Consider the following 14233-nt stretch of genomic DNA (forward strand, 5'->3'; position numbering starts at 1 on the left):
GGCTGCAGGATCAGCAGGAACGTTTGTAGATCTCCAGCTGTGGTAACTAGGGCAGAGCTGGCAAGCCGGATGCAGAACCACAACTGACTTCGTGATTGGTAGATGGATGGAGGGCGGAGCTTCAGGCCAAAACACAACATGTCAACATCAACATCAGTTGAGGGCTGCAACAACAACTTTTAAATGACAATATCCTGGCCGGACTACTGTTGTCAGTGATATAAGTATGTAACATGATTTATTAATGTCAGGAGCATTTTATGATTCATTAAAATACATTTCTTACATACAATTCCTTTAAAGTCCATGTCCTTCGAAGGAAGTTGATTCTTTCGAACAATTGTGCATTTGTGTTCATCTTACGTCATCACAAGCGTGCACGCCGCATGACAGAAAGCATAACGTGGTCAGTGTTATATTGTGTTATGTGCTATTTTGCACAGCAGAGATTACGACAATGACTGCACTCTCTACGCGCGATTATAATACAGATCTCACCTCGCTCGTATCAAAGGTAAATATCAACATAATCATTCCGTACTTGTGTTTTATTGAACTAAATACATCGCCATCGGTTGAAACCATAGGTTAAAACGCATGCACGGGTTGCTTTTCTTCCTGAACAAGACAAGTGCGCACCGAGTCTCCATTGCTTTGCTTTTTCATTCACGTTAATCGCGCCACAGTTCAAGTGCAACCGAACACAGACTCCTCCAGGTAGTCCCGGGTTCGGTACCCCGGACGGTGCCCACCTGGGTCCGCACGACGATTTTCACGTTAGCAATTTTTCATACGACCCATCCCCTGTCTCGTACTAAACTGCCAGCGTGAACGCACTCAGAGTTAGCGTTAGTTCTACTTAGAAAACTGTAACTTTCTTACCACCGTGATGCAGTCAGTATTCCTCATCTTCATCTCTACTTCATTGTGCTCTCGATCAGAATGTCCCCGTTTCTTTTCTTTATCTCTTTTCTTTCCCTCCTGCATCTTACCATTACTGCTAGAGCGCCGTCGCATACTGATGACGCAAACAACCTACTCCAATCAGAGAAACCAAAACAAAAACGCTTCATTATTGGCAGGAAAATAAAAGAGACAAATAATTTATATAGACGACTAGGCTAAGTATATGTCTAAACAGGAGCATGATACTAATGTTCCAGCGTTTGGTGGATGGATGTGTGGATAGTCCAAACAAATTCTGTTCGACAAAACCTATTGAAACTATTTAATAATAATAATAATAATAATAATAATAATAATAATAATAATAATAATAATAATAATAATAAATGCTTAATAATTATATGCTTATAATGGGAATACTTACATATTTCATTTTTGCTTGAAGATATGGCTAATAGTACTAAGTCATTATTAAATTTTAATATAATGCACATGAGATGGGTATTGGAGGAAGAATTTTTAATTGGTTACATAGTTTCCTTTTTAACAGATCTATTCAAGTCAGGGTCTCCAAACTATATTATATTTAAAATGGTACCTAAAAGTGTGTGTAGTCCAATCCTATTTAATTTAATGATTAATGGCTATTTTCCCAGGTTAGTGGAGGAGTTGAAAAGTCTTTGTTTGCTGGTGATGGAGCACTATGGAAAAGAGGAAGGAATGTTAAGCATGTGGTTAAAAGTAAGCAAAATGCAATTAGTGAGGTGGAAAAGTTGACAGATAAATGGGGATTTTGTTTATTAGTGCTGAAACAGTGAGGCAGCACCATTGTGCAGCTAATTTGAGAGTTGAAAAGCACATTATCCATGGAAAAACTCGGCTCAAAGAAGGCAGAAAAACATGCACACACTCGCTAGCAGACAGACTCACTCATTCAGTCTCTCTCTCACACACACACACACACACACACACACACACACACACACACACACACACACACACACACACACACACACACACACACACACACTCAATCACACACTCTCACTCATGCAGACTCTCTCAGTCACTCTTGAATGCAAAAGTAAATGCAATAACGTATTAATCTGATCATTTTTTTGCATTCAGATTGTTTATGTGTGTGATTCATCATATGGCGTGATACCATGTCATTTGGTGTGACATTCAGAATTTTGGAAAAAAAGAAGGCTTTTTGGTTATTACTCATAAAACCATCAATGTGATAGATGGGGTAGAGTAAGGTTACAAGCATTTTGGTACTTTTATAACAAGGTATTCCCAAATTAATTTGAAGTATATTCAAAGATTACGAGTAAACATCTTTATGAGTGTTGATATTGTAAAATAATGCAAAATGTAGAATGCAATATAGAAATGATAAAGAATCAAGATAAATTGACTTACGTGATCACATTATACCCCTTAATTAATTTAAGACACAATAACAATCATGTCACACCATATGATTATTTTTGTCACTAAGACAGTAAACTTAATAAATGTAAATTTCAGGACAAAATCTATAAGACCACATATTTGGAAATATGAGAGTTGGTAGAATATAACCCAATACGTTCCATGACTAACATTTGAGATTTTTAAATATATATATATATATATATATATATATATATATATATATATATATATATATATATATATATATATATATATATATATAAACACCAATCCCAGTTTATTCTACCTGTGTAATTCTGAACACCTTCATTATCTTGATCTGTTTGTTAGACCTGTAGCATAGTCTGAACAAAACACCATCTGTAGAAATATCAAACATAACCTACTGTAAATATTAATATTTTATTAATTCACATTTAACAGTGGTTTAATCAAAATATAGAGAGTATATTTCATGTAATGAGATTTTACAATAAATAGAGATGTAAAGAGGAATCTAGGGAGGTGCTATCCTGATGCCATGTGAGCGTGTGACGCGGCGCTGGTTTCTGTCAGGTCCTGTAAGCAAATGTAAAAGACCTCTTTCACCCATTGACCATATTAATTCGTTGTTGTTTTTCAGACTTTATCTCTGAGTAACTCAACTAAATTTAAGTTGATCATGTCTGGAAGAGGTAAAGGTGGTAAGGGGCTCGGGAAAGGAGGCGCTAAGCGTCACCGTAAGGTTTTGCGCGATAACATCCAGGGAATCACCAAACCCGCCATTCGTCGTCTGGCTCGCCGTGGCGGCGTCAAGCGCATCTCCGGTCTGATCTACGAGGAGACTCGCGGTGTGTTGAAGGTGTTTCTGGAGAATGTTATCCGCGATGCCGTCACCTACACCGAGCACGCCAAAAGAAAGACCGTTACCGCCATGGATGTTGTGTACGCGCTGAAACGACAGGGACGCACCTTGTACGGCTTCGGAGGTTAAACGTCTGAAATCAAGAAAAACTAAATAACCTCAACGGCTCTTTTAAGAGCCACCATACACTGCCATTTAAAGAGTCAATGTTTTAGCAATATCAGAATTTCTTCACCCATTAACCGACAGATTATACCCAACATAAATCAAATACGAAGACCTCTTGTATTAAATAATGTTTATCCATTAACGATTACAAAGTAAGTGTTTGCTAATAAAATTAGATCAGAATAACCCAAATTTAACAAATGCGGAAAACCAACTAGGTTAAATGTTATTTTACACAAGCATTTATCATAACTCCCTATAAGCCACTTTAACGGTTTCTTGAATCAATGAAGTTCCGAGGAAAAGTTATTTGAGTAATCTTTCCTACACAACTCTGTTATTCTTTTTAATTGGTGTTACACAATATTTGTATAGATAGAATCTATATTCCCTTAAACTATAATAAAAAAGAGCGGGAAACGAAACAAAGGAAAGTGAGTTAGGGCGTCATTCACATTGCGGGGGCGGGACTATCACTTAACCGCATGTGATTGGCCCTCGTTAAGATCGTGATGCTTTGAGTTGTCCAATGAAATACGACTTAATGGGGTTGGCCTATGAAAACGAACAATCAGAAGGTTCCAATATCGCTTAGAAAATTAGCATAGGGTAGTGAATAAAAGCCTCTACATCCCTATTAGAACTCACATTGAGTCGGTATTTTAACTCACTCGCATCGCATCATGCCGGAGCCTGCAAAGTCCGCGCCCAAGAAGGGATCTAAGAAAGCTGTCACAAAGACCGCTGGTAAGGGAGGGAAGAAGCGCAAGAGGTCCAGGAAGGAGAGCTATGCTATCTACGTGTACAAAGTCCTGAAGCAGGTTCATCCTGACACCGGTATCTCTTCTAAGGCGATGGGTATCATGAACTCTTTCGTCAATGATATCTTCGAGCGCATCGCCGGTGAGTCGTCTCGTCTCGCTCATTACAACAAGCGCTCCACCATCACATCAAGAGAGATCCAGACCGCAGTGCGTCTGCTGCTGCCCGGTGAACTGGCCAAACACGCCGTGTCTGAAGGCACTAAGGCCGTCACCAAGTACACCAGCTCCAAGTAAAGTCAACTGAGGGCTCTGACCCACCCAACGGCTCTTTTAAGAGCCACCCATCTGTTCGTTTAAAAGAGTGTCTAACGAAAACATGAACGGCTTTGCATCCCAACAAAGTGCGCGGGCCTAAAGCGGCCCAGTTAAAGCGAAAATACTCTGTATAAATCTAAGTCCGATTGCTCTGCGAGTGCTTGGTTTTAACGCGGGCCGAGTGAGGAGGTAAAGCCCCTTCCCATCCAGTTTTTTTTTTAATTGGATATCAATATGGACAAAGAATGAGTCAGTCGTAGAACAAAAAAAGGACTAAGAGAAAAAAAAAGCAAGACAGGGTATTATAACTAGATCACATCAGAGGAAAATATTAAAAGACTTGCATATTTGAATTGTTTTTTTAAAATCCTTTTGATTACATGAGTTCGCGATAGTCCCAAAATAATGCTGTAACGTTACTTCAAAAGCAAACCATGAAATAGTGGTTTCTGATCTGAAAATGTACATTTATTTATATACAATTTTGTTAACAAAATAAAAATATTAAGTAAATTGTGTTTTTGTGTAAATGCTCATTTTTAACAATTCCAAATACAACGTTTTCCAAAGTATCTGTCAATGTTCTCAACAACAAAGAGACAAGTCTTTTCATAGTAATTTAGAGTAATGGCAATGCCAAAACAAATGCAAAGTCTCTGGGTGCTGTTTACAAAAATAACTTTTTTAAATTTCTTTAAAATGCATTAACAAGGTATACATGATGGACAATTCGAAACAAAACTTCTCTCATCTTATTAGTAATAAGGTATCTATTAGGAATCAGCCAAATATTCCTCCAAAGAATATCAGGAACAAAAGCATTCCAATAAACTGTGACATTTGGAATTTACACACTTTCATCAAGAAATAATATAATCTATTAGAAGAAGTGGACGAAAAGCAATATTTCCCCACTGCAGAAATAGTAGGGTCTAGAGGAGGTAAATTAGAGGGGTAGGAGATATGTTGAAGCAGTCTAATAACACCCCATCCAGTTCCTTGTTTGGGCTTATAGAGTGGGAAACTCAAGGGGGTAATCTAGCAGTCGGAAAAAGCGTTTCACTCATAGGGGCGGCCATTGCTAACCAAGCCATCACCTGCTGTTAGCATCCCATTGACTCCCATTCATTTTTGAGTCACTTTGACAGTGAATAACTTTACATCTGAGGCGTTTAAAGACTCCATTTGTCCATTGTTTATTTCTAAAGAAACACGACAATGCAAAAAAAGGCTCCATTACCTCGTTTCTTACACTATCGCCCTGTAGAGGCTGTTTTTGTAAAAATAGGCTAACATTTGCGTCAACCAACGTGACTCTTTGCACAGTTGAGAAATTACCGTATAGACAGGAGGAGACGCTCAGAAGCTATCTTTTACTGTCTATGAGACTGTCGGGGGAATGTGGAGACATAAAGTCAAGGGAGAAGAATAGTGAAACAAAAGCAAACCAGTTAAACAACATGATTCAGATTTCATTGTCCACAACTACTAGAAGACTTACAACTGTCAGACAGGAGGCTCACGTCACATCTACGTCGTCAAGCTCAGTTTGAGGCTGCGCAGTACCCTCAGCCATCAGGAAGTGAGTGCTTCTAATTGACTTCATTTTCCGCCGTTCTATGGGATCGCTGTGTCCATTTCTTTTACTGTCTTTGGGGAAACTACGTAATTGCGCGTTGCATTTTGGGCAGTCGCCGCCATGTTTTAGGACACGCTCAGGTACAATGATAACAAATGCGACTCACTAACTGACTATTCATGTTAATACTTTTTAAGAACTGCTTGCACTCACTTAGAATGAATGTACTATTTGAATCTCTTGCGTACATGAGCGCTCACTCGTACGGCCAGGACATAACATATTCATCACATTTCATACAATCAGAAATCATACAGCCGTCTATCGCACCACACACACAAGACTACACTGATTTCTTTTGCAGTTTATTTTTTTAATATAGCCTAAAAAAAGTCTGTATCTGATATTTTAAATAATTTAGCTTGATCTCAGCTAGTGGATCATTTATTTAATCAACATATATCGTATCGCAATTCCATAGCGTAAAGCACTAAGGCATAACGTAAGATTATGGCCCGTAATGCAGCTTTGAAATTATTTGAATTGTGAAAGCAACTTTAGCGTATAGGCCGTGGGCCAGACCGCGAAATTGTGAATTTCAATGATCCCTGCCAAGGAACTAAGTAATTTGTTTACAGATGGTGTGTACAAATTCATATAAGTAGTGTAAGCATTGTTTCCAACGTTGATTTGTGCACATTTGATGAATATATCGATTTAAACTCTTACATTTTTAAACAGTCAAATTTTTAGGGCGACTAAAAACGTAAACAATGGCTGCGTCTGAAATCGCATATTTCCATACTATATAGCAGGGGTCTTCAACTAAAATTGCTTGGGGTCCAGTAAATAAACCTTCCTCACTGGCCGAGGTCCGGACAATTATATACCTAAGAACATGAATTGAAGTCTTTTTGCTAGACTAAAGAAATTAGTTTAGATTAAAAAAAGTGTCTTTGTTGAACAAAATATAGTATGTTCTCATAGATAAACATGTCTTTTCATATTGTTAAAGCAATAGGTAGTTGCAATGGTACAAAATATCTAATTCAACCAGTAGCCATATCTGAAAAAAAAAATAATGAGAAAAATGCCTTCATCTCTTAATCTGTACTGAAAATACATTAATTTCAACATTACTAGCAACTAAAGCTTTTTCTGCTGAACTGAGATAAACACTAACAATCAATGAACACAAACCCTCCTGGTTAAAAAACAAAACAGAAATCTCATAACATTATTTTATGTTCATTCACGTGTATCTCTACCTAACTTAATGTAGGCTATCTCTCTGTGCTTCAAATTGCACTGGTAAAAATCATTAGCAATATTATCCAGAAACACCAACAGGTAAAAATAAAAGTGCCACCAGTGTTGGAAAAATGAAAAAAAGTGCAAGAAAAATTGTATCTCTTTATTTCAACTGTTCCTTTAAATCCAGAAAAATGTAAATACTGGTAACCTCAAATAACATTTCAAAAGGCTGAGCTGAGTTGAACTTAAAGACGGAACGGTGTGCAAACTCACCCGTTAACATGGGAGCCGAAATAAAAACGGACACACCCCGAGCTGCACGATTTATTAAATGTATATTATATTTCCCTCAAATCGTCCATGTACATATATACTTATTTCTTATTTCACCCTGTGCTACAAGATACACCCATCATGCAGTTCTTCTGTCAGAAGTCGATTTAAAACTGAGTTTGCGCGTATGTACCTGAGATGCACGCGGAGCTGAGTTGCGTCCGGTGTGCGACCCCATTAACCGTCAACACAACCGTGGCAACATAGGAAAAAAACGGTTTTACTGAGCTGCCTGATATAAATGTGATTTATTTATTTCTTTATTTTTAAAATTGCATTTGGCATTTAGTTATTTCCTTACGTCAAAAGGCTTCGCGGGCTGGATGGATGCATCTCTCAGTCCGGATCCGGACCTGAGTCTGCCAGTTGGTGACCCCCGCTATATAGTATGCAAATAACAGCACGTGAGCAGAGTAGTATCCAATGGCATACAATTCAAAACACAGTATGCAAAAAGAACCTAGATGGCCTACTACTGGTGAGATTCTGTCTATATCAAGAATTAGCATATGAATCTCAACAATGGTGACATACTTAATGCTGCAATGCATGCTGGGAGCCATGAGTTGTATAATGTGGTGGCTTAGAAAGGTTGGAGCTACACTCTTGAGGACATCAAATCTCTAGGACTGAACTTGCCTATACCTCTGACGAAGAGGTACAAAAATGAAAACAGCTCAGACTCCCGAGGAATAAAATCTCTCACTTTTGACCCAAACAGATATTACTTCATGTGAATGTAATTTTTTAAAAACGGTTTCTAAACCAATGTACGTAAATTTGGTCAAAAGTAGGCTAATATGTGATAAACAGTAGCCTATAGGCTATGTTTCATCTGCTTTTATAATAGTCCAAATAATCAGCAATGATGTTTTTAGTAGGGATATCAATCAAATTCAAGATGTATAAGATCAATGAGGCTAATTTAAGCCAGATAACTAGGAATTATAAAACGTATTTCTACTGTCTGGCCATGTGCGAGCGAGGGCTATAATCAGCCCAAAGTAGTGACTTACAGTAGGCTATAGCCTTTGAGCGCTTAGAGTGCCCGGATCCGCCAACCCTATCTCTCGGCAAACTCATACTAATTCGTACGAATTAACCAAGTGGCTAAATCGTACAATATCGTACGAGCTGGGTCGTACGAAATCGATTTGTTCATCGCATGGAACACCTCCCTATCTAACGGAGAATTCGTACTAATTCACACGAATCTATTAAAATGTACTATATCCTACGATTTTGTACATCTCATTCTAGAAGCCAACTCTCGTTTAAAAACGTTGCAATATTTTTCAGCAGTTTACCCGCTCTTACGCTTCAACTTGGTGAGTACTAGTTCATCAGACGTGCCTTTTGATGTTCGATATTAAGTCCATTATATGTTCTTTATTAGACATTTTGGCTCCTTAATGTTATGTCGCTGCTTTATATACAGTGGCATGAAAAAGTATCTGAAACCTTTTGAATTTCTCACATTTCTGCATAAAATCACCATCAAATGTGATCTGATCTTTGTCAAAATGACACAAATGAAAAAACAGGGTCTGCATTAACTAAAACCACCCAAACATTTATGGATTTTCATATTTTTATTGAGGATAACATGCAAACAATGACAGAAGGGGGAGGAATACGTAACTGAACCTCATGCTTAAGGAGACTTTTAGAGCAATTAATACCAATTTTTACCAAACAATTTAAGTCAGGGGTGTGTCTAATCACTGAAGAGTGGCTTAAAGCTGCCCTGCTCACTATAAAACACACACCTAGAAAGATTTGTGTCTTGATGAGAAGCATTGTCTGATGTGCACCATGGCTCACTCAAAAGAGCTCTCTGAAGACCTGGATTCGAGAATTATTGATTTGTATAAAGCTGGGAAAGGTTACAAAACCATCTCTAAAAGTTTGGATGTTCATCAATCTACATTTAGAAAAATTGTCTACAAATGAAGAGAGCTTGGCACTGTTGCTTCTCTCCCAAGGAGTGGCCGTCCCTCAAAAATGACAACAAGAGTTCAGCACAGTATACTCAGAAAGGTAAAAAAGAACCCTAGAGTGTCTGCTAAAGAAATCTGGCACAGTCCAATATCTCTGTACATACATCAACTATATGTAAAACACTGGCCAAGAATGGTGTTCATGGGAGGACTCCACGGAGGAAGCGACTGCTGTCTAAAAAAACATTACTGCATGTTACGCAAAAAGGCACTTGGACAGTCCACAGAACTTCTGGCAAAATATTTTTTGGACTGATGAAACAAAAGTTGAACTGTTTGGGTGGAACACACAACGTCATGTGTGGATGAAAAATGGAAAATCTCACCAACATCAACACCTCATCCCCACCGTGAAGCATGGTGGAGGGAGCATCATGGTTTGGGGCTTGTTTGCTGCCTCGGGGCCTGGACAACTTGCAATCATCAATGGAAAAATGAATTCAAAAGTTTATCAGGATGTTTTGCAGGAAATGCTGAGGCTGCTGTTAGAAAGTTGAAGCTAAAAAGAGGATGGATGCTGCAACAGGACAATGACCCAAAACATAGAAGTAAATCAACTTCAGAATGGTTTCAGAAGAACAAAATACACATTCTGGAGTGGCCAAGTCAAAGTCCTGACTTGAACCCCATTGAAATGCTGTGGCATGACCTCAATACAGCGATTCTTGCCAGACATCCCAGGAATCTGACTGAACTGCAGCATTTTTTTCAAAATGGAATGATCCAAGGTTGATCCTGATCGATGTGCCAGACTGATCTACAACTACAGGAAGCGTCTGGTTGAAGTCATTGCTGCCAAAGGGGGGGGCAACCAGAAATTTAATGTGATGGTTCAGTTACTTATTCCTCCCCCTTCTGTCATTGTTTGCATGTTTTCTTTATTAAAAATATGAAAACCTATAAATGTTTGGGTGGTTTCAGGTAAAGCAGACACTGTTTTTTCAGTTGTGTCATTTTGACAAAGATCAGATCACATTTGATGGTGATTTTATGCAGAAATGTGAGAAATCCCAAAGGCTTCAGATACTTTTTCATGCCACTTTATGTCAGCTATACTTAGGCTTAAGTTATTTTCGCGTCAGCTTTCACGTAAAGTGAGATCGATAATTTATCATGTTAGGTTAAAAGAAGTCATAATTATTTCCTCTGTGGTGTGGTAACGTAGTAAAAGCACACTAAACGCAACAGTTGGTAGAGAGAATAGAGGGCACCATGTGTCAGATTTGATTGATTGATGGGGTAATAAAAATTCCATAACCCCCCCCTCCCTCCCACCGGACTGGACACCTGTTCCTGGACACAATTTCCGGACACCTGTTTTATGACTATCAGTTTGACCATCTGTTTTCTTACCACCCTCCTCCTCCTATACACCCCCCTTTCAAAGGAATTTATGACTGTTTTGGTAACTTTGTGTATGTGTGCTTTCGTAACTGTTTGAAAACAATCAAAGAATGTTTCAAATGTACTCTTGAGTGGGGTTTTGGGATAGGAATAGCAGTGACAAGTATAAGATCATGGAAATCAGTTTTTATTAAACAAAGATTGTATTTCACATACATTTTAGATGTTTTTAGATGTTTTTTAAAAACGTCTCTGTTAAATACAAGGGTATGGTATGTTTAAAGATAAAGACAAGTTAAAGTTGTTTTTCTTTTTGACATACATACAGCTTGTTGTTAAAAAAGTCAATGTTCAATCATTTAAAAAAGTCAATGTTCAATCATTTAAAAAAGTTTTTCAGAAATATAAAGTTATAGAGTAGGTTCAAAAAAGGTATATGTATTAAACATATCAAAGAAAGAAAGTACGAATAATGTTATTTCACTTACACGAGTTTTCTTTAGGAAAAAAACAATGTTTTCTTATGGAGCTTGGTGTAAAAGCGTCCTCTCTCTCCGATGGCAGAAGCGGAATGAGCTGTGGGAGCGTGTGTAAAGACACACCCTCAGTCTCCGCCCCTAACACTCCCATTGATCTGGTACAATGAATAAAAGTAAAATAAAAAATAAAAGCTAAACAAATAATATTAAGTTGTTTCACATTAGATTGTAATGTTACATTTTTATTTAGTTTAGACAAAAACAATGTTTTCCTATGGAGTTCAGTGCAAAAGCATCCTCTCTCTCCGATGACAGAAGCAGAATGAGCTGCTTGAGGCTGTGTAAAGTCCCCCACCCAGTCTCCGCCCCCTAACACTCCCCCTCAATGCTAGAGAATGCATTAGTTCAATAATGGTAAATAAAAGTTAATAATACTTATTTTTGTTTTAACATGTGTTGTTTAGTTCAATGTAGTTTATTTATTTGTTCATGACACTATCAAGACTAATTGTTTCAACACACACACACACACACACACACACACACACACACACACACACACACACACACACACACACACACACACACTTTTCATTAAAAGAAAATAATATTAAGTTATTTTCACATTACATTTTAAAGTTACATTTTAATTTAGTTTAGACAAAACAATGTTTTCTTATGGAGTTCAGTGCAAAAGCATCCTCTCCCTTCGATGGCTAAATCGTCAGTGAGAGCCGGGGGTACATGCAAAATCCCCCCCAGTCTCCGCCCCCTTAACACTCCCCTCAGAGCAGAAGAAAACACCCAGTCTATACAGAGGTGAAGATCTAAATAATGGTACAATAATTAAAAACAAATAAAACTTAAAATAATGGTCGTTTCTAGTTGTTTGTTTTTATCTTTAGTTATTTGCTCTTAGCTCTTTCAACTCTAATTGTTTCAAGTCACACACACACACACACACACACACACACACACACACACACACACACACACACACAGATTTTTCATTAAAAGAAAATAATATTAAGTTATTTTCACATTACATTTTAAAGTTACATTTTAATTTAGTTTAGACAAAACAATGTTTTCCTATGGAGTTCAGTGCAAAAGCATCCTCTCCCTTCGATGGCTAAATCGTCAGTGAAAGCCAGGGGTACGTGTAAAAGCCCCCCCCCCCCCCCAGTCTCCGCCCCTAACACTCCCCTCATAGCAGAAGAAAACACCCAGTCTATACAGAGGTGAAGATCTAAATAATGGTAAAATAATTAAAAACAAATAACACTTAAAATAATGGTTGTTTTTAGTTAACATTTTTGTTTAGTTCATCATAGTTTTATCTTTAGTTATTCACTCTTAACTCTTTCAACTCTAATTGTAGTTGTAGTCTCTCTCTCTCTCTCTCTCTCACACACACACACACACACACACACACACACGCGCGCGCGCGCGCAGAGGGGGAGAGGGGGACACATGCTGTGACGGGTTATCACACCTTAGCAGGCCTGCGTATAATTATTTTCTCTTAGATATTCTAGAGATGGTTCGTGACATAGTGATTGGGGTGACTGGTCGGTCAGTGGCCGGTGAACTTTGACAAGGGTTCGGATCCATAAAACCAGTCATCCGAGTTTATCGTAGCAAACACCCGCAGCACACACACACACACACACACACACACACACACACACGTGTAAAATCCGTGGTGGGTTTTTGCGCGGGGAAAAACGCTGTCATTTACGACTGCAGATCTGGCATGTGTTAAAATTTAAAGGGTATAGCTGCAATCACGATAAGCTGTAATTTAAAAATATCTGTTGCTGGTCTAGTGCGTTTTTGCGTGGGAAAAAGAGAGCATCGTGAGCCTTTTAAACAATAAACTAACTACGAAGGGGAGGAATGGGGTGCCAGGTGATAGTAGGGGGTGTTAGAGTTCTGGAGAAAGAAAAAAACTTTATGACAAGCTGAAAACCTTTAAAATGTAAGATAATGACCTATAGACATTACAACAAATTCGATCTCAGTCTCCCGTGGGTGCAGTCGTCTACTCAAAACTCCAACATCATGGCATCAAATTCTAACGCAGGTATAAACATTTTTATTTACATATTTATATCGTTTGTGTCTGTTATACATATTTTAGATATTCGATGAATCATGTGTGTGTATTAGACCTAACATTTTTACTTTTCAACATTACAGATGTGTCCGAATCTGGTCTATATTTTGATGAAGGCCTTGAAATAATTCTGGACGAAATATGTAAGTGTTCTTCCACTATCTATTAAAAGAACAACCATTGCAGAATCTAATAACGATACTTTTTAATAACGTGTATGTCTTTTATAGTTGACGAAGCGTTGTTGGTCGGGGATGTCGTTCAAGATATTATTAATGGTGAGAGTCCGTAGGCCAGCGATTGTTGTCGTTATATTGTAAAGGGTTATTTATTGTTATAATAATATATTTGCTATATTTCAGTGGCTGGAGATGCTCCATCAGAGATACAAGGTGACGTATCAGATTCCAGCTCGAGCAGCGTCACTGAAGACGTCATCGCTCCACAGCAGGTGTCAGCGGGACCAAGCAATTCGTCCGCATTACCCGATGATAGTGCTATACCGACAACATCAACCCGTGGGGAAAAGCGACTCAGGGAAGTTTATGGCGATCGCGTGTACCCTCACGGTACACAGCGTTTAAGAACATCAGAAAATAACGGTAAGTTATCAATGTGTAATCATAATTTTTTACCTAGCCTAATATATATATATATATATATTTAATAATAATAATAATAATAATAA

General features: G+C 38.0%; 4 protein-coding genes and 1 long non-coding RNA gene across 5 annotated transcripts in view; 3 read left to right on the top strand and 2 right to left on the bottom strand.

Moving 5' to 3' along the window:
• LOC137055543 (E3 ubiquitin-protein ligase TRIM39-like) overlaps positions 1–14233 on the bottom strand; it is a 440141-nt gene that overhangs the window by 303874 nt on the left and 122034 nt on the right. The gene's annotated exons all lie outside the window — the stretch shown is intronic.
• The window catches only part of LOC137055625 (caspase activity and apoptosis inhibitor 1), a 41367-nt gene that overhangs the window by 12165 nt on the left and 14969 nt on the right, over positions 1–14233 (bottom strand). The window contains exons 3-4 of the mRNA XM_067429504.1: positions 883–1035; positions 604–618 (exon numbers count right to left, since the gene is read on the bottom strand). Coding sequence (XP_067285605.1) covers positions 604–618; positions 883–1035 — 168 coding nt within the window. The remainder of the gene's footprint in view (positions 1–603; positions 619–882; positions 1036–14233) is intronic.
• Positions 2989–3422, top strand: LOC137083243 (histone H4). Its single transcript, XM_067449051.1, has one exon. It carries the CDS (start codon positions 3008–3010, stop codon positions 3317–3319), a length of 312 nt encoding a protein of 103 aa, XP_067305152.1. The 5' UTR covers positions 2989–3007; the 3' UTR covers positions 3320–3422.
• LOC137083251 (histone H2B) lies at positions 3990–4955 on the top strand. The gene has a single exon (XM_067449062.1). It carries the CDS (start codon positions 4042–4044, stop codon positions 4414–4416), a length of 375 nt encoding a protein of 124 aa, XP_067305163.1. The 5' UTR covers positions 3990–4041; the 3' UTR covers positions 4417–4955.
• LOC137083260 (uncharacterized) lies at positions 13135–13942 on the top strand. The gene is made up of 3 exons (XR_010906469.1): positions 13135–13688; positions 13776–13823; positions 13908–13942. It is a non-coding gene; the product is annotated as an uncharacterized lncRNA (long non-coding RNA).

This window comes from Pseudorasbora parva, chromosome 1 (genome assembly GCF_024679245.1).
Source record: "Pseudorasbora parva isolate DD20220531a chromosome 1, ASM2467924v1, whole genome shotgun sequence".
In the NCBI taxonomy this organism is placed as follows: domain Eukaryota; kingdom Metazoa; phylum Chordata; class Actinopteri; order Cypriniformes; family Gobionidae; genus Pseudorasbora; species Pseudorasbora parva.

Bases quoted from the DNA above. Each gene is read 5' to 3' on its own strand.
- LOC137083251 (XM_067449062.1), top strand. From the start codon at position 4,042: ATGCCGGAGCCTGCAAAGTCCGCGCCCAAGAAGGGATCTAAGAAAGCT.
- LOC137083243 (XM_067449051.1), top strand. From the start codon at position 3,008: ATGTCTGGAAGAGGTAAAGGTGGTAAGGGGCTCGGGAAAGGAGGCGCT.